The 26,241-nt window shown below is 39.7% G+C and overlaps 1 protein-coding gene across 1 annotated transcript in view; it reads left to right on the forward strand.

Annotated features, from left to right (window-relative positions):
- The window catches only part of FAM171A1 (family with sequence similarity 171 member A1), an 86,825-nt gene that overhangs the window by 35,888 nt on the left and 24,696 nt on the right, over positions 1 to 26,241 (forward strand). Inside the window, exons 2-4 of the mRNA XM_030944128.1 lie at positions 13,711 to 13,938; positions 20,100 to 20,192; positions 25,187 to 25,345. Of these exons, the coding sequence (XP_030799988.1) occupies positions 13,711 to 13,938; positions 20,100 to 20,192; positions 25,187 to 25,345 (480 nt within the window). The remainder of the gene's footprint in view (positions 1 to 13,710; positions 13,939 to 20,099; positions 20,193 to 25,186; positions 25,346 to 26,241) is intronic.

Here is a 26,241-nt window from a genome sequence, read left to right on the forward strand (position 1 = left end):
ACTCATTGAAATGAATATGAAATGTATTTTGCCTGGCTTTGGTATTGCAGCTAACATAAGAATCATCATATTTTAAAGGAGTAGCTGTACACTATGAGTTGCTTTATTTAGCTCAGCTATTATCTTGCTGTTACATGCTGTTTGAGACCCTGGCATTTTGGGCACCATGTGAATGTAACTACAAAATAATTTCAGCCTAATTTTAATATTCATTTAATGGCTAGAAAGATGAACTTGAAGTGCAAATATTAATTAGATGGTAATAATTCCTACTTACTTCAATTTTTCTTTATTTAGCAACTCAAATGGGAGTATCTGAATGGTCCAAAACTGAAGTTAAAATCCTTCTTGTCTACCTTGAACATCTTAGCATTAGAGTACCTCCACCATTTCTGAAAGAAAATTGAGTCTGCAAATAAGCTGTTTTAAGTTGCCATTTAGGGCAATTGCATTTTAAATTATTTTGTTTCTCATATATTGCATCCACATGTGTGTGGGTACAGGACATTAATGTGTCTGTAGAATTTTATTGTAACTACATAGAACTGTCGCTATTTTGCTGTGGTATTTGTTGCTGATCCTGTACTAGAACAGTGGACCCAAAGTCCTTTTGTCTTTATAAACATCTAAGGCAACTGAACTGGTTGTTGTCATCCTTCCAGTAGAGCCCTGGTTCCTTCAGGATGGGTGCTGTGGGGTTTCCTACCTTCTGCACTTCCTGTGCTCTTTAAAGGGGTGCACACTGTACTTGGCCAGCTGATGGCTGGAAGTCTCCCTTGTGCTGTTAGGGTAGCACCAGGCTGGCTGGGAATTCAGGCTGGCTTTGAGCAGTAATAGCAATCTACTGTCCTTTTTCTTCTTCCCTTTAGTCATTTTGCAACCTCAAGTGAACAACTGAGCACTTGTGTTGTTAGACCTGTTTTTGAAATAAATAAATCAGCCTTCCTGTATAACTGTGTGCTGCAGATTGTGAGTGTATATACATACACACATCCTTTGAGTTAGGTGGGCTGGGGTTTTTTTTTTCAGAGTCTTAGTGTGAAGAGGGGCAAAAAAAGTAAAGAGCAATTTTGATTTAGAACATACGCTCAGCGAAGCAGAAAGAATACCTTACTTTTGTATTGCGGAATGTTAATTCCCCAAATCTCAGGACATGTTGAAATTATGTGAACTTTAAAATTAAATCTATAGTGATTTAGAGAAGTGAATGTCAAAATAAGTCATAACTTGAAGAGACACTGAATATGTTGCTAAAAATTGGTATTTATAGATTTCCTACAGCTGTTAAATTTGAGAAGGAAAGATGAGGAGTATCGTAGAAAATGTTTTAAATTTATTGGACTAGTTCCTTTAAAGTAGTGATTAACTGTTAAATATTGGAATTTTTCTTAGCACCTCCTTTGTAAACGTGAGAACAGAATAAATTAAAAATGAACAAAGAGGAGATATCCCTGCATGAAATACATATTTTCTTAATTTCAAGAAAGTATCTGTAAACTTGATTTTTGAATGAGTTTCAGGGAAGTGATAACAACTGGTACTCTCAAGGAAACTTCTGAGTCGGTGCTGTCATTTTTAGTGTGATTAGATGTGCCTTGTGTTTTCAGTTTAACTTAGCATACATGTGTATGTGCATAGCATACATCAACCTTTTATCTGCTAATTATAGAATCTATAAGGTTGGAAAAGTCTTCTAAGATCATCAAGTCCAATCATTAACCAAGCACTACCAGGTTCATCAGAAAACCATGTTCCCAAGTGCTAGCACTATATTCATTCTGGGCACAACGTATAATAGAGCACATTTTACTCTTTTACAAGTTGATTATTGGTCACATATATCTCCTTTTTCGTTTGCATCCCAGCAAATTTCCCAGCACATCCTGGTAATGCAACGTGTCTGTATAAGTGTAGCCTGTATGATTTGGGTATTTAGAGAGGCCTTCCTCCTGCTTCTCCTGTAAGCATTGTTTGCACACAGTGGATCACTTTCCAGACATACAGCTGTTTGTTTAAACCAATATAATAATAGTTTATAATGCTTGCTTAATGCATAGATTAAGTAGCCTACAAAATATTCATGTTGCTGTCTGTGCCAAGGAAGCAGAGCACGCCACTGGAATGTTTTCAGTTCTAAATATCTGCTTGTCAGTGGGAAAGTGGCCATATTTGTCCAACTGAAAACACCAGCAGGCCTGTGTGATAGTGTTACTTCTAAGTAGATGTGTGTTTTGTAACACAAATATGAGAAACAGACAAGGTAAAATGAAAGAATTTAGGGGATTCTTTGCTGAGGGAAAGAACTTGAGCAGAGTGCTGTTTACAGCTATAAATATCTAGAACAGGCTTATGCCAGAGTACAAGCAATAAGTATTTTATGTTGTCAAATGGACAAACTAGTAAATAATGTCAGCATTTGCCAGAATCTTACATGCTCTGACTGGGCTCTTTTAGGTAGGCCATATGTGTAATATAAAGTTTACTTATTTGAAGATACATTTAACATTACGTGGGATTTTTGATTTAGCAGAATGATAAAAAATATACCCAAATCACAATGCCAATGTAATTTGTACTTTGTTAATACGAAATACATTAACAACAATAATAATTCAGTTGCTACACCAATATGTGGTACATGTTCTTGGTCTCTGTAATAAGCTCGCCATCATGATGCTGGCCATCACTACTGCTGAGAAGGAATACATGGATTGAAATCAGCCCACAACTATCTCTGATCTTATTTTTTTATGTAGCTCATTGTTCAATTCTTACACGCTTTGCTGGTCTGAGCCATGTATATATGCCTTCCCTGTGCTAGTTTGGGAGACATTCTCAATTTTTTAATGAACTTGGAGAAATATTTGATCCACTCAGCGGTGGTCTAGTCAGTTGATTCACTCAAATGACATAGCTGTTCATCTAACACAAAGGCCACCCTCAGGTACCATTTGTGTTGAGACACAGTCAGCTCTGTTTGCAATAGCTGTGGTCAGTCCCAGCCTGCCTTACGTCCTGAGCTTCAGGGCACATAGCCCTTGCCCATCTCCTCTCAGCCTTCCTCTGCCATTTATTGGCCAGTCACAGCATGTTACATCAAGATGGATCTCTAAATAGAACGATAATTCAGTGATCTGTTTGATGAGCTGTGATTCATTGGTTTTTAGCAAAAACCAGGAGTCCTTCAGCAGAGTGTTATCCCTTTCAACATCCCCCTTAGATAGGCAATTATATATACTACCTAAACAAACAGGCTGCTCCCAAGTTACTTTCACCCATTCCCAAAGCCTGGTTTGTGGACCTCCAAACCTTCATTTCTAGCTACAGTGGTAATCATGTGTTTATGATAAGCAGCTCTGGAAATCAGAGCTGCAAGGAGACCAAGAAATACAGAGGTGTTCCCCAGTGCTCTTCCCATCTTGGAAGGCAAGATAAGGTGTGTGAGCAGCATGTCAAACCCTCAGTGGCACATTGAGGTTTTTATATACAGTGAGTCTAAGAAAGATGAATGTTGCCAGTGTAACTGTACCTTTCCATTATGATTGTGAATTTGTGGAAGAGCCAATAACTTCTGATCTACATAATTGACTTCCACTGTAGGGGAATAGAAAGTAATTTTTCAAAATTCACAGTTTCAATCTGATTAGAATTATTTTTCTCATGAAATCATAATGGCCCTTAAAAATAATCCCCTGCCAAGAATTTAGATCACCATGGCTATTACAGTAATTTAAAGTGACGTAGGTTTTGGTTGCTGAGTCAGTTATGTATGCTCTGAATGTATATGCAGTCATCATAGCTGAAGTATAGGCAGTACAGCAGCCTGGTTCAAAAATATTAATTGAAAAATTAATTGACTTGGATCAGAAGGCTTCTTCTATGTGCCTGAGATTGGATGAAGGAGAAAACAAAGTGTAGTGATGAATGACCATGTGTTAAGCTGGGGTTGCTTTACAGTGTTAGGATAAAGGGAACTGTAACAGGTCCTATTTTATTTAAAGTTTTTTTATTATCTAGAAGAAGACCTAGATCACAGGTTAATTAAATAGGTCATAGGTTAATTAAATGTTTAAGCTATTCCAAATGAGGAAATAGAAATATTATTTTGAACAGAAAAATCTCAAAAACTTGGAAATAATTAATTTTGGAGGATAGGAAAATTTCAATATAGACAAGTTGGGTGGCATTTAATGTTGGTGCTATTGTGACAGAAGTCACAGGAAGTGTCATGTAGAGATGTTAATAAAAGGAAGCTTTTTAGGGTTGGGAGGAAACAACAGTAACCTCCTCCATCCACCCAGTCACAAATACCAACTGACTGTAGAGGTTTTTGGGTGTTCAAGAGCTGTTGTAAACACTCTGTAATGCCTGTGCAAAAGTCCATACTGCTTCATACCAGCCCTTTCCTGGCATTGTTAAAAGCATCCTGTAGTCATAGTGCCAGGAGATTTTACTGCTTGGTGCCAGTATGCAATGGTAGAGGTTGGAAAGTTATTGGGGAATCAGTATGGGATTTGGAATTAATACAGAATAAAGATTTGCTACAACTGTACATGCCAAATATTGATCTTAAGCTTGCCTAGGTCAGGAGATGGGCAGGTACCCTTCCAAAGGGGGGCAACAGAGCTGACTGAAATGCCTGTGAACCAGCAGGGGTGGTCCCAAATCCTTTCTTTTCCTCTGCCAGTGTTTGCCTTGGCCACCACTCTCCACCCCCACACCTACCTGTTCTGCTGATTTTGGCATGTGGGGCTGTGTTGCTTCAGCAGTTCAGCCTGATAAGCTGGCATTGAGACGCTGGGTTTGTTAGGCTGGATCAGTGCTGGGTTACTAAATGCAACCAAAGCTGCAGCAGCTCCAAGGAGAAGTGGGGTAACCCAAGAGAAGGAGCAAGAGTCCACAGCCAGGCCAAAGAGATGGGGAGGGAAAGGATGCTCCTGGTTTTGCTATGGAGTAGCTGAACAGTAGTGCTGCACTCTTCATCACTGCAGAGCTCTCTGCTCAGGCTGGCTGGGTTGGAGGATTGAGATGGTTACCATGTGTAGCTTCACCTACGATTTCATTTTCCTGTCTGCCAGCTGGCGATAACCTCTCCAAGGAATGAAGTGATTATAAATCGACTGGCGAGTTATTTGAAGAAAGGGTACGTGCAAGTGCCTGGATAAAATTTCAGAGCAATAGTTCACCTCTCTCTGTGCATGAGGTTATATCAGTGGATTACTGAGATGAAAGTGGAAGTTTGCACTGCAGGCTGCAATGGGAATGTAGAGAGGCCCTTGAGATGGGTTTGTTTGAATTGTTACAGTGGTTTGTTTAAAAACAAACAACCCAAGTAAAAATACCCTCTTCCAAAGTGATATCTAGCTTTGCTTTCACAACAGGCTTTGGAAATTAGACATTAAACCTAAGATTAAAGCTGCTGAAAATGAAGGGAAAACAAGTGCATGTCTCCTCACTGCCCCATTGAACATACATAGGATTGCTTGAATATAGAATACATCTGTTTTAAACTGCTTTCATCAGATGCATACTTTTATTAATAGACTTAGGATAACATTGTTCTGAGAAAATGTAACACATGCCTTTGTGGCTCAGCAAATCCAAACTTTCCCTTTCTGCCCTCCCCCAAACTAGACTGATGGTGCAGTAGGTATAAAGTTGGCTTAAAATCCCAAGCGGCTGAGCTCAGTGTGGTGCTATCCTCAGAGCTGATGTCACAAAATCAGCTGGGGTCTTGAGTCAGGGGAGAACTCTAATGCTGAGCAACTGGAAAATATCAGTGCACTAACTTCTTATTCCATATTGATCCCCAAACAGAGTTTCAAAGAATTCTATTACAAAAAAAAAAGAGAGGGGTTTAAGTAGGGATTACTTTTTCATGTCTTGTAAAGAATACATTATGTGTGTGGCAAACTAGAGCTTTGAAACTCGACTTCCATCTGCACTCCATGACAGTATTTTATTTAATTCCATGTCTAAGAGACAAGGTTTGGAAATGAAATTAGTTTGTGTCATGCACAGTTCCTGTAGAGATCAAAGGCAGACCTGTTAATGCAACTATTGCTATTCATGAGTTTCATAGCCATGTGAGTTTCAAGTTAATTATAAATGCTTGTTTAATCACTTAACAATAGGGTATCAGAGTCTCATCTGGGCATAATGCATATGCTCCCACTTTTTTTAATTAACGCAAATTCCTACCTTTTTTCCCAAGAAATTAATTTTGGTGGTAATGCTCTAGGCTGTAGCAGGTCAGGATATGTAAATCTTCTTTTACATGTTGGACTGTTGCATGATGGATGTCTTTATTTTATTATCCTGTAACTGCTCCTCCCTCCCCTTTGAATACAGGGGTTGTATAGCAGCCTGGTTTTCATTGTATGTGGCATAAATTGCTCTAGTTCATATAGTAGAATTCCTTTTGTGACATGTTACCAAAAATTGTGTGCATTATCCCTAGGACATAATGCATAGTGAGATTAATGTATTTATCATTTTAGTTTATGAACACTTTGTTTAATGGATTTTAAACCTGAAGAGGTAAGTAGGGCACCTGTCTGACCTTCGTATCACAGACAACTGTGCTGTATTTGAAGACTGAGGATTAAGACTAATTATTTTAGTTAAGATAAACGATTTCAATCCCCTGGAAATTAAATTCTTGTGCTCTAGCCGCAGTGCCAGCAATACCTGAGGCACTTGGAGCAGCAAGGATTGTTAGATGAGAAATACAGATGAATCAACTTGAGCTGCGGAGAAGGCTGAGAAGCCTCAAGTGCTACCCGGGTGTAGCTTCCTCCACAATCCTGGATCCTGATTGTCCTCAGAGATGAGGTGAGCAGAATGCTCTGATCAGGCACCATGTGGGGGCTTCTCTGAGTTAGCCAAGAGTGTAATATGCAGTTGTCATTGCACTCTGCTATTTCTGAGGAAGAGCAAGAGAGAGGAATAAAAGAAAAGCTCAGAAATCCATCAGTTGTGCATTTGAGGAAGAAAGTTCCTTCTTGGCTTCTGAGGTGTGGGGTTAATTACAGTCATCACACTGCAAGTACCCAATGTGTGGAGGACCCTACTGATAGTCATCCCCTGGACCTCTAAACTACAAAGTGTTCAGCAAATTCAAATTGCAGTGCTAAAAAGCACCAGAACCAACCACTTGGGCTGGCTTCCTGAGTGTTCTCGAATCAAACATTAATTCTCTTAACTCTTAGCATTGATTGTAAGCCTTAATTAAACACCTAGAACTAAAATTACAGCTGTTAACCCAATTTTTTTTTCTCACATCCAGAGTGAGTCTACTATCTAGTAAGCTGTTCTCTTGTTGCCAAGAAATGACACCTGAATTTGCTTAGGTTCAGTGTACAGCTGTTGGCTGTCTCTGTCACCAAGACTAAAGGTCCTCAGCTGACTTGATCTTCTGCAGTTTCATTGTTATGCATGGTGATCCAGCCTTCTCTTGCAGGAAGAGGAGGTCATGCTCTTCAGATGGCCAGTCCCAAGGCTGCTTCACTGTCCCCTGGGTTTTTTGGTGTCTCTCCTCTGAACCCCTCTGCTTTCTAAATCCCTTCTGAACCTGGGTCTGAGAACCAGGATATGTTGTGTAGTCCTTACTGGATTTCTGACTAGTGTAGTAAGGAACTTTTTTCTGGATGCCAGGGACTGCAGCAGCCTTGCTATCAATTCCCCAGTCACTGAACAGGCACTGAGCAGACCTCCTGTGTTCCATCCTCTGCATCGTTGTGTTCCCTGGAAACCAGGTCTGGACACTCAGCCTAGCTGAAACCTGAGTCACCTGTGGTGGAGAGGAGAGCTGTGTAGCACTACTGATTTTCCTGTAATGAGGGCCAGAGCCAGTTCTGAGTAGAGGATGTCATCATCTTCACTCCAAATCTTGTTCAAGCATGTGTAGTTTGCTATTTGAGGTGCTACTTGAGAACTTACTTTCAGCTGACAACATTAATGAAGATCAGAGCCTGTGTGCTTCTAGAGAGATGTTACATTCGTGTTTCCTTTTCTTCATACAAACTTAGTGTGCTGCTATTTTGAAGTGTGATTGTCAGTAGAGCCTTCTTGATGTAGCGCATTAGGAAGATACAATATGTAAATGATACAGTTGGCATCTGTGGCTAAAGCACAGGGAACACTCCTTTTCTAGGAAAATGTTTTCCTTTAGATAAATGAAAATCCTATTGTTTGGCTGAGGATTGACCTCACACATGGGCAAAAGGTTAAGAGACAGAAAGGCTTATCCATTTGGCACGTAGGATTCAAAGCTAGGCATGTTGCCAGTAAGCTTAATCAGAGCAGAGGACACAATTTTACGTAAAGTTCATAATGGCTTTTTTTAAATGAGCAGGAAGCTTTCTTTTTCTAATCAAAACCTAGATAATTTAAATATCTCTTTCTTTGGTAATATCCTGACATTGTCCATGGAAAAGGGACCCCCAAAGGAAAAGCTAAGTGATTACAGCTGCCTTTGTCAGCCTGCTCCCAAAAGAGATCATCTGTCCAGCACACGTCAGTGGGAGTCTGCCTGACAGAGGGGTGTGTGCACAGAAACCAAATTGCAGGCTTGGGATCTAAATAGGATTGTGATCTTTGATTTTCAATCTGTGTGATAACTTTTCTCTGTTTATTCCAGTATGTGGAACCTGACAGTTTGCCTTTGCTCAGGTCACTCAGGGATTTATTTTCTCTGTTATGTTACTGACTTTAAAAGAAAAAAAAAATCCAACAAACAAACAAACAAACAAAACCCCAAACCACCTAAAACCAGTGCTTTTCACTTTTCAAAAGTTCAGTTACAGAAGACAGCAGTGATGACAGCCATTCCCAAAAAGGAAACCATTCCCAAACTGAGAGTTCACAGTGATGTAAAGAGCAGTTGTGAGTATAAGAAGGGGTTACAAGTGAAGAAATGGTTTTCTTAAGGTTAATTGTATTTCAGGAGAGGCAGTAGGGTTCATAGAGCAGATGGCACAGGAAGGATTGCTCAGAGAAAGTTTAAACTTAGTAAAATCTCAAAAATCAGATTAAGAAGACAGATGGGATTCTGGATTGGAATGCTACCATTTAGGGATTTTTTTGTCTTTTTTTTGACTTTCCCAAATTATAACCTTGAAGATGCTGGAGGTTTTTATACAGCTTACAATAAATTTAGTACTACAAAACTGGGAGGGTGCTGCACTTAAGCAGCTGTTTTCACAATAACTGGTAGTTTTGGTTTGCAACTACCGTTTGAAGAACAAGTAGGAGGTTTAGTGTTTAAAAGAAGACAAAGGACTATAAGAGAACAGATTTACACTAGACTTTCTTGAGCATACCTATACATCAGCCTTGATATTTTTGTGGAATTTACCCCTGCATTTGCTGGTTTTATTTTCTCTTTTCATACTTCCCTTTCTTTTCCCACTTAGCTTTGGGATTCTTGAAGCAGAATTGAAAGGCTACACTGTTTAACATCTGCAAATGGGCCATTCCTACCTGCACTTATAGACAGGGAGACACAGGCTTTTTGCCCTTCCAGAAAGGGTGTTTCTTCCTGTGGTTTATCTCCTGGAAATGACAGTTATCCTAAGTGGTTCTTGTTTTGGACCTGAATCTTTTCTGTAAGAATATAATGGCAGGACACACACTGGTGGTGCAGACAAGTGACTCTGGCTCTGTGCCTGTGCCCACCAGTGCTAGCAGCCAGCAGGGAAGTACTTGCCAGACAGATGAGGTCTGAAAAAACCACATTCACACCACAGCAGTCAGGAGCCAGGTGCACCAGACAGGGCTATGGCTCAAGCATAGCCTGTCCTGATGGTGGCTGGCTTGTCTGGGGAAGTGAGAGAGACCACAGCTGCCCTGGATGAGTCCCTCAGCCCAGGGTCTATCACCTCAGCCATCTCTGCTTTGCTCTTAAATGAGGAAGCATCAGCACTCTTCACCTTTATGTCCCATTTCTCCAGGACCTCACTAGTAGTGCAGAAAAAAACTCCTCCAGAACTTAGCAAATACTTCTGCTATACATACAATAGTGTGAGAATGAAGCAGGCTTGGCTTCCCTCATCTTTTGCAGTGCTTTCAGTTCTCTGCCTTCGTCTGCAACGGTGCTTCTTCTCTGAGTTCATGTGTCTTTAATTCTGTGTGAACTTCTTGCCGTGGTAGGCTGCAAAACTCAGGAATAATGTACCTGCTTTATACCCACTGTTTGCTGAGAGTTCCAACTATAAAAAGATTGCCAGATATTTTAAATACTCTATTCCTTAGTTTAAAGTAAGTCTTCTAAACAACTTCTAATTGATTTCATCCAGTATACCTAGTCTTCAATCTAAGACTTCCCTGTTAATTAGAGATCAGCCTGATCTTGGTCACTTGTTGTCCTTACTCTGCTGTCTTATTTCCCTTCTCCAGTTGCCCTGATGCTCAAGAAGTGTCTGAATATATTCTAGCAATTCTGAAACTTACTGTCTCTTTTTATAGGTTTTTCTCATCACGTCACTGCTTGAGAGGATGTTTTCTTCAACAATTTCTTTCCAGTATTAAGCTTTTAATCATTCAGTTGCTGTGGAAATTACAGTGATAACGTAGGTTTAGTGTTCGTGACTTCACTGCTGCGTTAGATAAGAAAAAGGAGCTGTCGCGTGGGAGAAGGCCCTGAATTAAGCAAGTTGTACACATTTCACATGTTTGTCAGGGAAGATAACACATGAAAAGGAATTAGGGTTGTTCAGGCTGCTAGGGTTTTCTCTATCTGCTCAGGAAAAAACATGTTAAATATCAAAAAGGAGAAAACAAGCCCAATGTCTGATCTAGGGACTGTGTGGTTTGGAACAGCAGTTCCAGTCTGCTGCCTTTCAGGACATCAGTATTCTGTCTTGGGTGATTGCCTTTGTCATTTCTGTTTAGAAGAAGGATTTTGGAAGCCCCTGTCCTTCCTTATCAGAAAGAGAGAGGGATGCAGAAAGAGAGAAGCATGCAGACAGAAGCCCATACATAGCTATGGAGTGGGAGATAAAGAAATTTCCTATTGGACATACCCATGGCTAGCTCTCTGATTTGGGAAGAGAAAGATGGATTTGTGAATACAGGAATTTTTATTTTTTTTCCCTGTGATCAATTTTAGTAGTAGTCTCTCTTCTAGAATTTTTAATGTATATAAGGAATTAAATTGATGTGATCCTTCTGTTGTTTTCTTACCCTCTTCCTTAATTAGTATTTAATATTCCAGAGCTCCCTGGTTCCTTATATGTGGTTGTTTTTAGAGAAGGCTGAACTACCATGTTACTGAAATTGCTAACAGCAATGTTCAGTTTGTCCTGTTCTCTTGCTTTTTCTTTAATGTACCACCCACTATTCTTAACCTCATCTATTCTTGCATTCTTTGCTAGGAAATTCAAAGTGAGACATGCTAAGAGCACAGCTATCTGGCTTTGGATCTAAGCATATCCCTCCACTTTGAAAATTAAAACTTACACTGTTTGTTGTCCTCATGTTTGTAAATACATGAATATATATTTTTTTTCCTTCATTGATTAATGATGATGTGGCTGCCTTTCACATACACATTTCACAAGTTGCTTGGTAGTCAAGGCAAGGTTTCTAAGGAGGCACTCTGTACTGGACATTAGAGTATGTGGACACTGCTTTTCAATGTACATTGCTTCCTTTGACTACTAAATGCAAAACTGGGAAGAAGTCCAGAATCTTTAATAGCTGGAATATATTTCATGCTGATCCCATCTAAATTGGCATCCTCCATTGCCAAGTTCTAAAGCAATGGCTGAGATGATGATGAATTTCTCTAATGGGGTTTTTGTTCAGGGCTGCTTGATATTGGTGTTTTCAGTACTGTAGGATTCAGGGAGGAGGTCTCTGCTTATGAAAGGGCCCAAGATACTGATCTTTCTGGCTGAAATGCCCTTAGGAGAGATGTGCTGATACTTTTGTATTAGGTCCTCATGTCCTTTTAAACTTCTAGGTTGTTACAGTGTGTTTCTCCCCGTACTCGGTTGTGTCATTCCACTATTGAAACTCACCACAAAGATTTAGTTAAATTCTATGTTTTCTTCTTGGTGTCATGTCTGGCTGACTCGGGGCTTAAACCAAAATAAGTTCTTATAAGGCATTAGTAATGGAACAGAACTGTACCACCAGTACTGTTCTGTAGAAATCAGTGTCATGTTTTTGAATGTATATGAACAGGAGGTCATGCCCTCTTTCCTGGGCATCACATGCAGAAAAGTTTACACATGGAGTGGGAGGAGAAGATCTTGCTTGTGAGAGGCTGAAGCTTCCTGACACAAAAATGGAGTTTGAAAAATACCATGTACTACCTTAGGGAATGGAGTAAGCTGAGATAGGGAACTTCATGCAAGAACAACAGAATTTCCAGATATTAGGATGGGAATGAGAGAAAGGGAGCTTTGGAGAGAAAAGAGAGAGGGAAGTGTTCATTTAAGAGGAAGAGGCCAACTGGAAGTGAAAAGAACCCAAGGAATGTCTTAATGGAAGCATTGCTGTCTTGGACCCAGCATTCTTTTCAACACAGCATTGGATTTAAGTCATAGTTATTGCAGAAAGGCAACAGCTGCTGCTCTAGAGCACGAGGCAATTGAACTATTGTAGGCACAGAAAAATAATCATAGATACAGAAGAATGCCTTCCAGAGGGACTGTCTTGCACAAGCCACTCCATTTTATGTAACAAAAGCCTGGTGACACAATGCATGGTTTAGTCATAGGAGTGCCCAGAGTGGACAAATATTGTACATCTGGAAACATTTAAACTAGTAATTATTTTCTGGAAAAATGGCAAATTAGTCAAGAAAAATGTAGTCCATTGTGTTGGCTTCAGACTGCATATCTGCAGGATTATGATTCTCCTGACTGCCTCAATCATCACTTCTTTGCTTCTCACCATTACTGTGTGGGGACAGGTGATACAGTAGTGTCATGGCTGCTGCTGTCACTGCCAGCACTCTGCATCTCACCTGGCTGTCCTGTGCTTTGAGGACATGGACATGATCCTGTGGGACTTCTCCACCTTGGTTAGACATCACCAGGGAAGTCCTGTGGCAGCTGGGGCAGTCTCTCCCACCAGAGCTGAAAATATCCATCTGTAGCACAGCCTGCTCTATTGCCCACTTTCTTCCTGGGCTTCTGTCACAGCAGATTTCTGCCATTCCATTGCTACACAGAGAGAATTGCTTTGGGAAGGAGTGAGGAGCATACCCCACTGGCAGCCTTTCCCTGTCCCCACTGCTGCTGGAGAGGATTGGCTGGAGCAGAGGCATGGTGAGGCAGGGACCTTACAGAGAGTTTCCATGCCCCGCTGTCCATGACTAACACAGGATGTTTGATAGCACACATTTAGAGTTGCCACAGTACAGCAGTACTCTGTGACTGACATGTTGCCCCTCAAAGGGAGAGTTGCCTGCCCTGGAGATGTGCTGCCCAGCTGCATGGGGGTCACAGGAGGCATGTGGAAGATAGATGCCTCCACAGTTGAAATTAGCTGTTGGGCAATAATTCAGGACCTGGTCTGGCTTGTAGCAGACTCTGCAGTGTCTCTGAAGAGTGACTGCCTGAGATGGAGAGCTTCAGGCCAATATAAGAGGTCATATATAGCACCAAAATGTCAGAGCTGGTGTGTCAGCATGTTCTAACTGCTGCCTCCCACAGAAGCTTTTCAGACAATAATCGCTGTGCTTGTTTGTCATTACAGAAGTAACGCTGAAGGTCCATGTAAGCGATGCCAGCACCCATCAGCCAGTAACTGAAGCCTTCATTGAGATTTTTACTAACCAGATCTCCATTGCATCTGGAACCTCAGGAGCAGATGGCACTGCCTTCCTCAAGTTTCAGTATAAGTTGGGCAATCAGCTGATAGTGACTGCTAGTAAACATGCATATGTGCCAAATTCTGCACCATGGAAACCTGTAAGATTGCCTGGTAAGAGATCTTTATTTTTCTTCTGAGGTAAGATATTGCATCTAAAGGAAGCTACACAGTTTTGTATTATGTGTTTTAATGCTTGAGATCCTGGGTGGGAAGAGAAACATCTGCACATATCAAAAATAGTAACATTTCTTCCTCAGTTAAACTGCAGCATCAAGGCTGAGTGGAGATTCACTCTCCTTCTGAAGGTCCTCAGTACAGTGCTACATCAGTTTTCAATCTGTTGGTGCTCCTGCAGTTCCATAGAAAGTAGAAATCTATTCCAGATCTTTTTCTTTATGGGAACTCTGTCTCCAAGAACCTTGTTTCAGCAGTTGTGGTGTATTCTTGCTCCTCTTCCAAGGTGTAGCAACAACTGTTGCACCATAGGCTGTAGTGTACAAAAACGTTCTGTCTTTTAGTTCTTAGCTGTGTCAATAAAATAGTTTTAATCTGCAGTTATATTGTCCAGATGTAAGTATTTTTACTAACTTAATTAGCATGGCTTTCCTTCTTCCACAGGCAAACAAGTATAACAATAATACTTACATGTTAATTTTTATCAGAATGCCTCAGAACCTTACATTAGTTGTATGAGAGGAAAAATTGAGTCATGAAGCCTATTTCTGACTGCTAAAAAGAACAGATTGAGGGTGGCTTTCAAACCTTGAGATGTAACATCTATATGAAGATCATATCCCAAGTTTCATCTGCCTTTCTTGTAATCCTCAGCTACAATTAGGGTCCATGTAATTTAGGAATGGTCTCAGGCTTGTATTATAATCAAATCACACCTAAATAACACAAACCTCAGGTTTGATAATTAGCCTGGGCCAAAGCCACAGGAGGTTTTAAGTGCACTAATATTTAAATAGTGTATATGTTCCCAGGGCAGTGTTGAATTCCATGCCTTGGCTCCATTTTATTTATTAATATCAACATAGCCAGAAGGGCTGCGTGACTTGCTGCGAGGTTGAGTAGCAAATGTATTTTCAGAAGGGGAAAGGAACGTGAATCTCTTCAGAATTATGCTTCAGGCATTTCAATGTGCTGTTTACTTACCTGCTTTCACTTGCTTCAGATAAGATAAGAGTGCCTTCTTCTACATTTTCTATACTGTATTCCACCTTGTTTTTCAGCTACTTAATGGAGCTAACAGCAAAGACTAAGTCAAGCTCTTTGGGGTGTGGTGAAAGAATAAGAAGCAACTGAAAAGAGTTGCAGCCAAGAGAGTTTCAAATAAGTAAAAGGCAACAATTCATTGCAGTAGCAGCTGTCACAGCTGGTCTGTGCTGAGCAATTAATTCTGTTATAAATAAGAAACCCAGCCAGGTTTTATAAACCAGCCACTGGGTTGACACACAGGGACTTCAACCAATCACCAATGGACTATGATCAAATTGCCCCACAAACTTCCTAAACTGCAGACATCTCACTGGTCAGGAAACTGGAAGGTGTTAAGAGCAGACCAAAGAGCATTATAGACTGGGATGTTTCAAACCTGCCATATAAATCTGGGTTCAAACAATAAAGGTCTTGCTATTGCCACAGGGACCTTGGGGGTGTGTGTCTGTCTGTCCCAACCCACCCCTCCACAATACAAGCAGCAAAATTGGAATAGGTGGAGTAGAAAGGTTGTGAAATGTCCACTTATAAAGACATTCAGAACTCAACTGGGCAACTCCTGCTTGGTGGAAGAAATGACGTCCAGAGGTCCCTTCCAGCCATAATTGTTCTGTGACTCTGTTTAGAAATTTCCTTTGAGTTTTCTTCTCTTTAAATAAGATGAAATGCAGCTTTCTCAGCATACTTCATGTGATTTTAAAGGATGAAAGTATGCAAAAACTGTGCCTTGTGTCTTGTCTCTTTCTGACTTATACCCTAGGTCTTTTGAATGAGATGTCCTCTTCTGTAGCCTGGAGTTTGTTTGGTTAGTTTTTTGCTTGTTGTTTTTCTTAAATACTGATTTTGAGGGAAGGGAATGAAACAGGGCATTTTTGTTTTAGTAAATCATTGAAGTTAAAAAGCAGTAATTGTATAGGTTCTTTTCATGGCTGAAATGTGAGCTTAGCTCTGAAAGTAGATTTGTTTCACCTCTGATCGTCCCCCACTGAAACTGGTAGATAGTTTGCCATTGATTTAATTGGAAATAGAGTCCTTTACTTTGCTTCCTGTACCTTGAACTTATTCCTTTCTTTGATTAAAGAAACAAGTTACAACTTGATATGCCCCATGTAGATTTAAAAGGGTTGTTCTTTGAATTAGTCCTGAAAAGGTACATGACATACAAGTTAAGATATTTAGGCTTTTATATTTTGTATTGACTAAGACACCTATAGACTTTAAAAACTTTCTAAGAACTGCTTGTATTTAAATGCCTATCATGCTTTTAACTAGCACAGTATAGAACTTTGGGAAAATGTGCAAGTTGTTTTGTTGTTATTTTTAAGCTGGTTTGAATGATGGGAAACAGGCAGCATATCTCAATCTTGGTTCTGCAGTGTGCAGTCTGGGCACACCCATACAACTGCATCCTCATTTCCCAGAAATGCTTGTTAGCAGTCCTAGGAGCTGTCCCCCACAGAGCAGATCCCCCACTCTGAGAAGCATTCCACCCAGGGCAGTGTTTAAGCTGCCATCCTGTGTGCTGTGGTAAATGAACTAGGGCCATATTTACCTCAAATGGGAAAATGGTAACCATGAGCAGGGAGTAGGTTTGAAAGCTAAGGGTGGTGATGTGCTGTAGCAGAACTTGGCCAAAGGATCAGGATTCCTCCATCACAGGCAATGTGCATTAGTAATGGTGTTATGCTGAAAAGCTGTGCAGCCACTGAACTTGTGATTCTGTTGTAGTAGCTTCAAGGAGCAAACATTGAGGGTTTTCTGTTCTTATAATTTGGCAGAAATTAACTTCCCTTATATTAACGAAAATAATTACTACCTCTTTACTGCTTAAGCAGTAGGATTATTTATTTGCATAGTGATAAATGGTAGGAGGAAAAGATTTAAGATCTCTTCTTTCATTAAAATATTTATCAGCAGTGCCATGACTCCACTTATTAACAGTTCATAAATTTAACATCACTTGAGTTGTTGAAGTGTTCATGATGGAAGATGTGTTCATCTGTCTGCTCTTAACTACGCTTAGATTTTTCTTTGTAAAAAATTTGGAAGAGAATATTTGTGACTGGTAATCCTTATTTAAAAGGACACTTCTTTTGGAGCAGTGTGTGCAATGAAGAGAGGGAGCTGCTGAGACAGCACAGTTCAGAATTCCTTGGTAGAGGCGGTGTCATGGTTTTACTCCAGTCATCAACTAAGTACCACCCATCTGCTTCGTCCCTCCCCAGCCTCTGTGGGGTGGGGAGGAGAATCATAGAAAGCTAAAAACTCTGGGTTGAGATAAGAACAGTATAATAATTGAAATAAAGTAAAATTTTATAATAATAATAAGAATGAGACTTAACAAAAAGAGTGGGAAGTAAAACCCAGTTAAAGCAAAATGATGCACAATACAATTGCCCAGCCCATCCCTCAGCAGCAGTTGACCCCTGCCAGACAACTCCCCCCAGTTTATAAACTGGCCATGACATTCTACGGTATGAAATTTCCCTTTGGTTAGTCTGGGTCAACTGTCCTGGCTGTGCTCCCTCCCAGCTTCTTCTGAAGCTTCTCACTGACAATGTATGGAAAACTGCAAAGTCCTTGACTGAGGGTAAGCACTACCCAGCAGCACCCACTCCATCAGTGTGTTATTGACATTATCACATCATCAGTGTGTTATTGGCATTATTGTCATCCTGAATCCAAAACACTGCCCTGTACCAGCAGCAGAGAACAAAACAGCTGCATCCTGGCTGAAACCAGTACAGTCAGTCAAAGAAAACTGTGGTATTCACTGTGGTGAAATACAGCAGAGGATGATGGTTATGGTATTTCTGGGAGAGGAGAGCTCATCTGGAATTGTTTACCTGTAAAATAAGGTTAAAAACTGGGAAAGCAGAGTATAGTATTTCAGGACTTGTCCTTGGCATAGCCATTCAGGGAAATGTGTGTCCAGCTCTGGATCCATGCTTCAAGAAGAATGTTTAAACTGTGGACTTTTATCAGGGGTGATTAAAAGATTGGAAAATGCAGTTTACAGGGAAAGACTTGGAAGTGCTTAATTTATTTTGTTCATTAGCAAGAAAGTTCAGGGGTAATTTGATCATAGTCCATCAATACCCTCATAGAGAACAGGAAACGGGTAAGAGAGAATTCTTCTGTCTAGCAGGCCTGTATAAAAAGAAGATCAAATGGCTGGAAATCGAACCTCTATAAATTTTGATGGGTAAAGAGGCCCATTGTTTAACTGCCCTCATAATTATTTATTAGAACATTGATGCTGTGGTGTGTTCTTCACACTGGACACTGTAAAATAAAACTGGAGTTTTTCTAACAACATGTTTTCAAGTTTTGGTACAGCTATTGAATCTGCAGCAATAATTAATTCAGGGAAGGCTGTAGTTATACAGGAATAAGGCTAGATCATCACTGTCATCCTTCTGGCTCTAAAAGCTGTGTCTTTCTGTCATTCTCATGCTGAGAAAGGATTGCGCAGAAAAGCCCAAGGGAAGTTTAGAGGTTATATATTCGTTATAGTCTGGCACATATGGAAGAAGATGTTGGCATGGTTGATTGTATTGAGCTCCCCAGGGTGTCTAAATTATATTAGCTTTCTTCATACAAATTAAGTTATTGGAGTAAAGACAAATTTTGTAATTGTGTGGCCTTAGTGCTACTTGCACTAGGCTTTATTACTTATGTTGCCTAATGTGTAGATCTGTTTCACATTTGGGCATTGGAAAGAAAATGCCCAGCTGTACTTGCAATAACATTATATGAATTTTTTTTATTTTAATGTTCATATATCTTGTTATCATCTTTTACATGGAAGCTATTTTCAATGTGTTTCTCCTAGTTTTTTCTCCTATCTTTTTTCTCCTTTCTCCCATACTTCTCCCAAACACTAAAATTTCTGATCTTTAAAAGGACAATATATTTCTTCAAGCAGAAATAGTATAGTCTTCCTGTTGGTAGCTAACATCTGTATGGTCTCTTGGATTAATTAATGTGTATTAATTAAGAGGAAATTCATAAAATTCCAGAAAATCAGAAGTGTTTGTGTTGTTTTTCTGTTGACTGTTTCTGAGAATGCCTTCCTCAGCTTGCATTTACTTCAGACTAGGACGAGTACTCTCCAGGTATAGGATGCTGCCTAGTTATTACTAGTTATTAATAGTAACAAGTTATTACCAAAAATAACTAGTCTGCATTAGTCTTCTCTTCTTCCATCTTTGAAAGCCACATGTGGACTGCAGGCAGTCATGCTGTTTTCATAGCTGCAGGAGGCAGGTGGGCTCTGTGGCTAATTCCTTCCATATTTTGGGTCTTCTGGATCTGAAGAACTTGGCATGAAATTATATCCTGTTTTCCACCCTGCAAAGATGTATGTGCATACTGACACAGCCCCCTGCAAGGAGTGTCAGTACCCAGAGGGAAGAGAGGTCCTTGCATGTAGACTTCTTGCAGCAAATGCCATTTATCTGTCCCCTTTCACATCACTGGTAGGATGACAGTAGTTCTGCTATAAATAGCACTTCCCTGGTGTAGGTGGTGATTCAGTACATGCTGCATTTTAAAGCAAATTGTTCTGACTTAATCATCATACTTTGCCTTTCTGTATAACTTACGTAAGCATCTCAAAGTACTTTAAACTTAAATTTCATTAAAATATTCCTGAGGTAAGAAGTATAGCTGTTGCACAGAAAAATAACTCAGCCAGACTGAGTTAGCATTCAGTTCTCTTTATGTATTTCTTGTCTTTCTGTGGGGCTGGGAATTGCTGCATGTAAGGCATGAAACCCTGCTTTACACTGCACTCTCCAGTGCTTTGAGCTACCATGTGTGACGTGCAGGAGTCAAAGCATAGGACATTTTGTTTAGTTCAGTAGTTACTCTGGCAATTTAACTGTTTGGTTCAGAAAATGCATGTGGTTTCTGTCATGTATACAATATGATTTTAATAGTTTGGGTGGCCTGCTTTTGCAAAAACATGAAAAAAGTGAGTGCTGTTGTTATTGGATTATGTTATAAGAATTTAAATATGTGCCACTTAAACCACTTCTCTCCCACAGTGTTCTCTTCACTGAGCCTTGGCCTTCTTCCTGAACGCTCAGCTACTCTGATGGTCTATGATGATGTAGTCCAGATAGTCTCAGGATTTCAAGGTATGCTGGCTTTGGGAAGTCAGAATTGAAATTTGAGGGACACTAAAGAAAAAGTCTGACAGCCCAGTGCTTTCTGAACTCTGTCCTGTGAGTGAGACTGGTATTCTCTGGGGAGTTCTGAGTTCCCTGAGGAATGCTTCTCTGTGGGATTGTTTTACCAAATTAATAGCTGAATTCATCCCTGACTGCTGTGACTAGGGAATTCAAGTTACACGGTAATAAATGAGTTTGGACTTTATTGTGCCATTTGAGAGCTAGAGATTAAATTTCTTACACTATCTGTTGGATGTTTTTTCATCTAGCCTCATTTAACCATCCTTGGAGGAGACATATTCTGGTGTTCTTAATATCTAAGATTTTTCTCTGGTTTTATTTTTTTTCTTGCTTCCTAGCATGAATGACTTAGATGTTTAGGGCATAGAAAAACTGAAAATTTCTTGTATCTGCATTGTTGTATACCCTGTATAAACTTGCTTTTCCTGGGGACCCCTTGTCAGACTGCCTGCAAACCTAAGTCCTACGCATTGAAACCCACTGTATTAGAAAAATAAAGTTTAAAAAACCTTTTAGTAAGGCCAAACACAGATGTTAAAGTAACTGTAGTATCAGTTAGATGAACAGTGTTTTCTGAACTGCACAGTGAAGAATAAAATGTTCATTTGACTTAGGGGTCTGACATAAATTAGTCCAATTGATGTGCTGGCTGAGGTAACTCTGTTAATAAAAGAACAGGGGATTTTAAAGACACTTTGAACCAGAACATAGGCATATCCTTCCTCTGGGCACTCTTATTGTGCATAAATGGTGTCTTATTCACAATAAGTCTTATGCTTGCCATCATTTTAAACTGTAGCGTATAGTTTATAAACAAGGAAATAGTGCCCTCAATAGTATTCCAAGATAACCTTGTTTTATCTGAGAGAATATAATACAATTAGGCCTTCCTGACATATTTTTTAGTTAGAAGCCATCTGACACAATAGGCTTTTCATTAGTAATAGCAGTAGATATGGCTGGAGCTGAAAATGCATTAAACAAATTAGGTAGCTGATGGAATGCTCAGAAGGAGCTGGAGAGAGCTGCTGTACATATATTCTGCAGTTTGAGAGCTGGACATTGTCTAATGGGGTAAATTAGATGGATGGTGAACTGTGTTAAAACACACAAGGGATTCCATTAGGCAAGACATGAAACATTGTTTACCAACAGTATTCCATTATCATGCTGTATTAAATACTCTTATTCTTATGCAAATGTGCTAATATTATGCAATTAACAGAAAAAGAAAAGTATTTTCATGTTCACAGCTTCCTTCAAAAAAACAGGGGATGCTAAAGGTCTAGAGGGACATTTAAAAGCTGAGTGAGACTCATACATATTTTCAACATAATCTTCTTTTCCTTCAGTGAATTGATCCAGTGTGTTAACAATATATGTGAATTAGAATAATTTTACTGCTTCTTCTGGGGTAGCAGAAAAAAAGGATAAAGGAAGAAAGGGGTACCTGGAGTATGCTTAGGATTGGGATTTGAACTTGCAGTCTTGCCCAGTAAAATCTATTTTATGGGTCCAGTCCTCATTTCTTTTCTTGGGATTTCTCTTGTGATGAAGCCTAAAAGAAAGACATTGTTTTAGTATTTGAATGGAGCCTCTCTAGTCTCCATCCAAAATCCTTGTGACCTAGTTTTTCTCTGTTATTTCTCTAATTTACTTCCCAGTAACCTCACACTATTTCAAAAGAGCTGATCAGGAGTTACCTTAGTGCAAAAATGAGAGCAAACCAGAACTCATTAAACCAGGAACAGAGTGGGAACACTGGTGTTTGAAGCACCAGTCAAAGAGAAAGAAAGGCCTGTCTTGGTACACTAAGTTACCAATTGCATTTGAATAATTAATCAAGCAAGCAATGTATTATGCAGTTGAGAAGTTTGTCTGAGTTGATGCAGGCAGCTTCATTTTCAGGATGGCATTACAATCCACTGTCAGTAATTGTGAGGGATGGGGCTTGCCAGCCACTGGGTCACTGCAGTTATTTAATGCCAGCACAGTGATGGCTGAACTTCAGTGTGTACTGAATGGAAGCTGTATGGGGACTCTGTCTGTCTCTGACCCATGAGCAATCAGAGCATGAACTGGTGAGACTTCAGATGTTACTGCACATAGATTAAACCTCAAATGCTGGTGTAGTGCCACATGTCACATACGCAGCGTGACAAGAGGTGCCTTACAGGGACTCCTTGAGATTACTTCCTCAGGAGTGTACTGGCAAACTGGAGGTGACAGCATTTAAATCTGGCTGATGTGTTGACAAGAGGCTGAAGGTAAGATCAGTGCTCGACAGTCTTTACCTCATGGCACATATCATGTGGGAAGAGCTCACATGCACATTTTACACTCGAATATGCTTGGGTTTTATAAGTAAAAACTGGATTTTATAAGTAAAAAATAGGTATCTTCAGTAATAGAAGCAATACTAATAACCCACTCCCAGTCATAAGTGATGACTTGTTGAACAATTCTCGTAAGAGTCTGGTCAGCACAAGTTTCTACCATTTCCAATTTCCTTAATAAATCTGTACCCAGACATATGCCCCAAAATCCACTATGGCCTCTGATAAAGGAGAGCATTGGATTATCTTCCAGCAAGGTGGTGACAGAAGGTGAAAGCCTTGGTAGCTGCTTCCCTCACAAGCCTTCCTCTGGAAGCTCTCAGTCTTCTGCCCCTTTGGAGTCTCTTGCCAGGTGTGGGAGACCCAACTGAGGAATTGAGGGGAGAGTCAGCGTGACTGGCAGGTTTTTGGTGAATAATCAATATGGAGGAATTTGTTTTTCTAGGGTGTGAATTAACTACTCTGCACTGATTTATTAAATGTCTGTGTATGCACTGTCACAGAGGAGGCTGTTTCTTCACCCTCAAAGCTTATAGCTGAGTTCATTATTGTGCAGGTTTTCTGCCAGGTTTTGGGCTCAGCCATAAGAAGGCTTTGTACTGCTAGTAGGATTGAAGGAACTGAGGTTGGCTTTCTGAGTCCTCCTTATCTGGTTAAAATTTGGCAGCTCATGGATCCCTCAGTGCTAAAATCCAGCAATTTTTTTTTAATAGAAAACCCATAAACTACTCTATATTGCAGACTCAACAACAGTTACTTGGTTTCTAATTTTTGCTTAGTTTGTATCTTTGGAAATAAAACACCAGTTCTTGGCAACTTGGATAATGCATCTTAACCAGAGATTTAGACAGCAGAAAATCCTAAAATTTTACATTGAACTATTGGTGATAATCCTAAGGCCAGTTTCTTTGTTGTGGGTGGTTTTTTCCCTGTGTTTTTACTGTGGATATGTATACCCATGGGCTGTAGGAGCCCACTCAGCAGTGCAGTCAGAGGGTTCCAAAGTGCCTGAGCACATCAGTCCCTGAGGCACAGCAAACTGCTACTTGCACAGCACACAGGAGATAAATCCTGCCTGAGTTTGTTGCAGTCAATTTAGTTAATCTTTTATATAGTTTTCCATTTAGGCTTAGAAATCAGATAAAGAAGATTTTTTCCTATTTCATACAGGTGTTGTTTATTGACTTTTTTAAACACTTAAGGATACTGCCGGTCTTGAGAGCCTGCTGTAAACACTAAAAGGTTCCAGAAATTAAAAAATAAAAGCAATTTCATAGCTTTTTCTTGCAGAATTACGAAAGAAATGACAGCTAAACAGCAGTCATCTCTTTGGAGGTGCTTACTCCTGTACACAGGCATTTTTCTTAGCCAATACAACATTTTGTTCTGTTGAGTTTTGTTTTCTCACAGCTAGAACTCTTGCTGGAAAATTATCCAAGAAAGATTCCAGTCTCTAGGTTAATGACACTGGCAGTTACAAAGCTTAGGAGGAATCAAGCTCGTTATTCTTTCTCACAGTGAAGCTACATGTAACCTAAAAGTGCTGCCAGAGACTAATGGGGGAAAAGATGCAAAATTGTTTTGAGTTGACATCTTTGAATCACATAGTCCAATGTGAATTAAGAAGAAAACTGCTTGCCTCTTGATTTTCTGCTGTGTGGGAAGTGTTCTGTGTGTATTCAAAATGAGCTCTGGAGAATACAATAGCTTTTGATTTAAAAATTAATTTGCATGTTGTGCACACAAACTTGCAGATGGAGTCTTGCTGTGTGTTGCTAAACAGTATTAATGGTGAGTATCCTTTGAAAAAGACTATTGACTTTATAAGCTGGGATTTAAATGAGACATGAAATGCTATAGTACATGAAACAGTCTTAAATCACGTTGCAGCAAAGACCCTTCAATTAACACCTAGGGAGCTTGAAAGAAATGCTAACACTGTACAAAGCAGAGAATAAGAGAGAACTCTTACATGCCAAGTAATCTGGTTCTATTTAGATGTGTTCTTCGCATGGGAAATTATGGAAAATCTTTTCACCCAAGGTTGTCAAGTGAATCTTTTCGTCCAGTGATTTCAGTATTGACCAGTCTCAGTTCTAGAGTTAGTTTTCATGGCCAAAGCTTTACAGAATTTACATAACTTAACTGAGACTACAGGTAGAACTGTCTCTTAGAAAATAATTTTGAAAAGTATAAACTACATTTATTTTGCTATTTCAGAGAAGAAAAAATTTGAACAAATATGGTGAACTGGATGCTTTTGTAAGCTTTTGCATACCCTACCTCTGAACTTAGTTTTAGTATCAGTTACACTAATAAAAAGAGGCATGCAATGAAAGTGGAGGAGAAACAACATAGCCAGAAAAGCTTCTGACAGTAGGTGCCTCCACAATTTTGCTCTGGAATTCCTGTGGAGAAATGATGGCAACTGCAAAATAAATGTGAAAATACTGGTTTTCTGACTTTCATAATGGCCTTCTGATATCTCTGTCCTTCTCAAGCTACTGCAATTTATAATAAAAACAATGTAAAATTGCTTCCATGAATATGAACACCTAAATGTTCTGCCCACTTTGGATATAAAGTCACTTTTAATATTTTTAGGTGCACGGACTCAGCCACAAGTTCACTTTCAGAGAAGATCTGTGAAATTGCCAGAGAACACTAGCTACAGTGATTTGACAGCATATCTGACTGCAGCCAGTTCACCCTGGGAAGTGGACAGTTTCCCTTATTTGCAGGGATTAGATGGAAATGGAACAGGTAACCCACTACTTTGGTTTTGCTCTGATTTCATATTGGTCCAGGGCTTGGCTTTTGATCCTATAATTTTTTCCATTCCCCATTCCAACAAACATTCTTTCAAATTTGGGTGACACGACATTTTCAACTGCCCTGCCAATATGCTGTTGTAGTGAGCAAGAGGGCAAGGTCTCCTATCCCTTAAATGGGGCCACTGAATAGCAAGAAAACTCCTTGGCCTTGGGAGTCAGAGAAGTTGGTCACACTTTTAGTTCAGAGCTGAGTGTCCAAATGCACTTCATGTGCACATAAAAGATGGAAACTAGTGTGAAGGAACAAGAGAGAATTTAACCTGAAGATGCAATAAAATTCTTAATCTTTTTTCTTAAAAATAAATAAAATGCCTACATATCAAAAATTTAATACTGTGTTGTTTCAATGGCTTTGTGGATACTATTGAATGTAGCTAAAATGTGCAAATTCATCTAGCACCAAAGAGAAAACAATGAATATTCATAGTAGAAACATAATCACTGTTAAATTCAAAGTTGTAATACACTTTTATGACTGCGACTGCCTGCTAGTCTTTTTCCACTTTCATTCAGTCTTCAGTGAAATAATTGGTGTTTCATAGGAAAGAGAAGAATAGCAGAATAAAGAGCAGAAGCCTTCAAATTCTTAAAAGGCTGGTGTCAAAAGGAGAGTGATTTGTTTTCTGTGCCTGTAATGGGTTAGAGAGATATCAGTAGCCATGCAGTGTAGCAGGAGAGATTCAGACTAGTGATTAGGAGAACCTTGCTATAGTGAGGATAGTTTAAGCTGTAGAATTACTTGTTTGAGGTGTTGGACAGAGTTAGACAGTCACCTGTGAGGATGGCAGAGGCATAGCTGAGCCTGCTTTGAAGCAGCCTGAATAT

The sequence above is a fragment of the Camarhynchus parvulus genome, chromosome 2, assembly GCF_901933205.1.
Source record: "Camarhynchus parvulus chromosome 2, STF_HiC, whole genome shotgun sequence".
In the NCBI taxonomy this organism is placed as follows: Eukaryota; Metazoa; Chordata; class Aves; order Passeriformes; family Thraupidae; genus Camarhynchus; species Camarhynchus parvulus.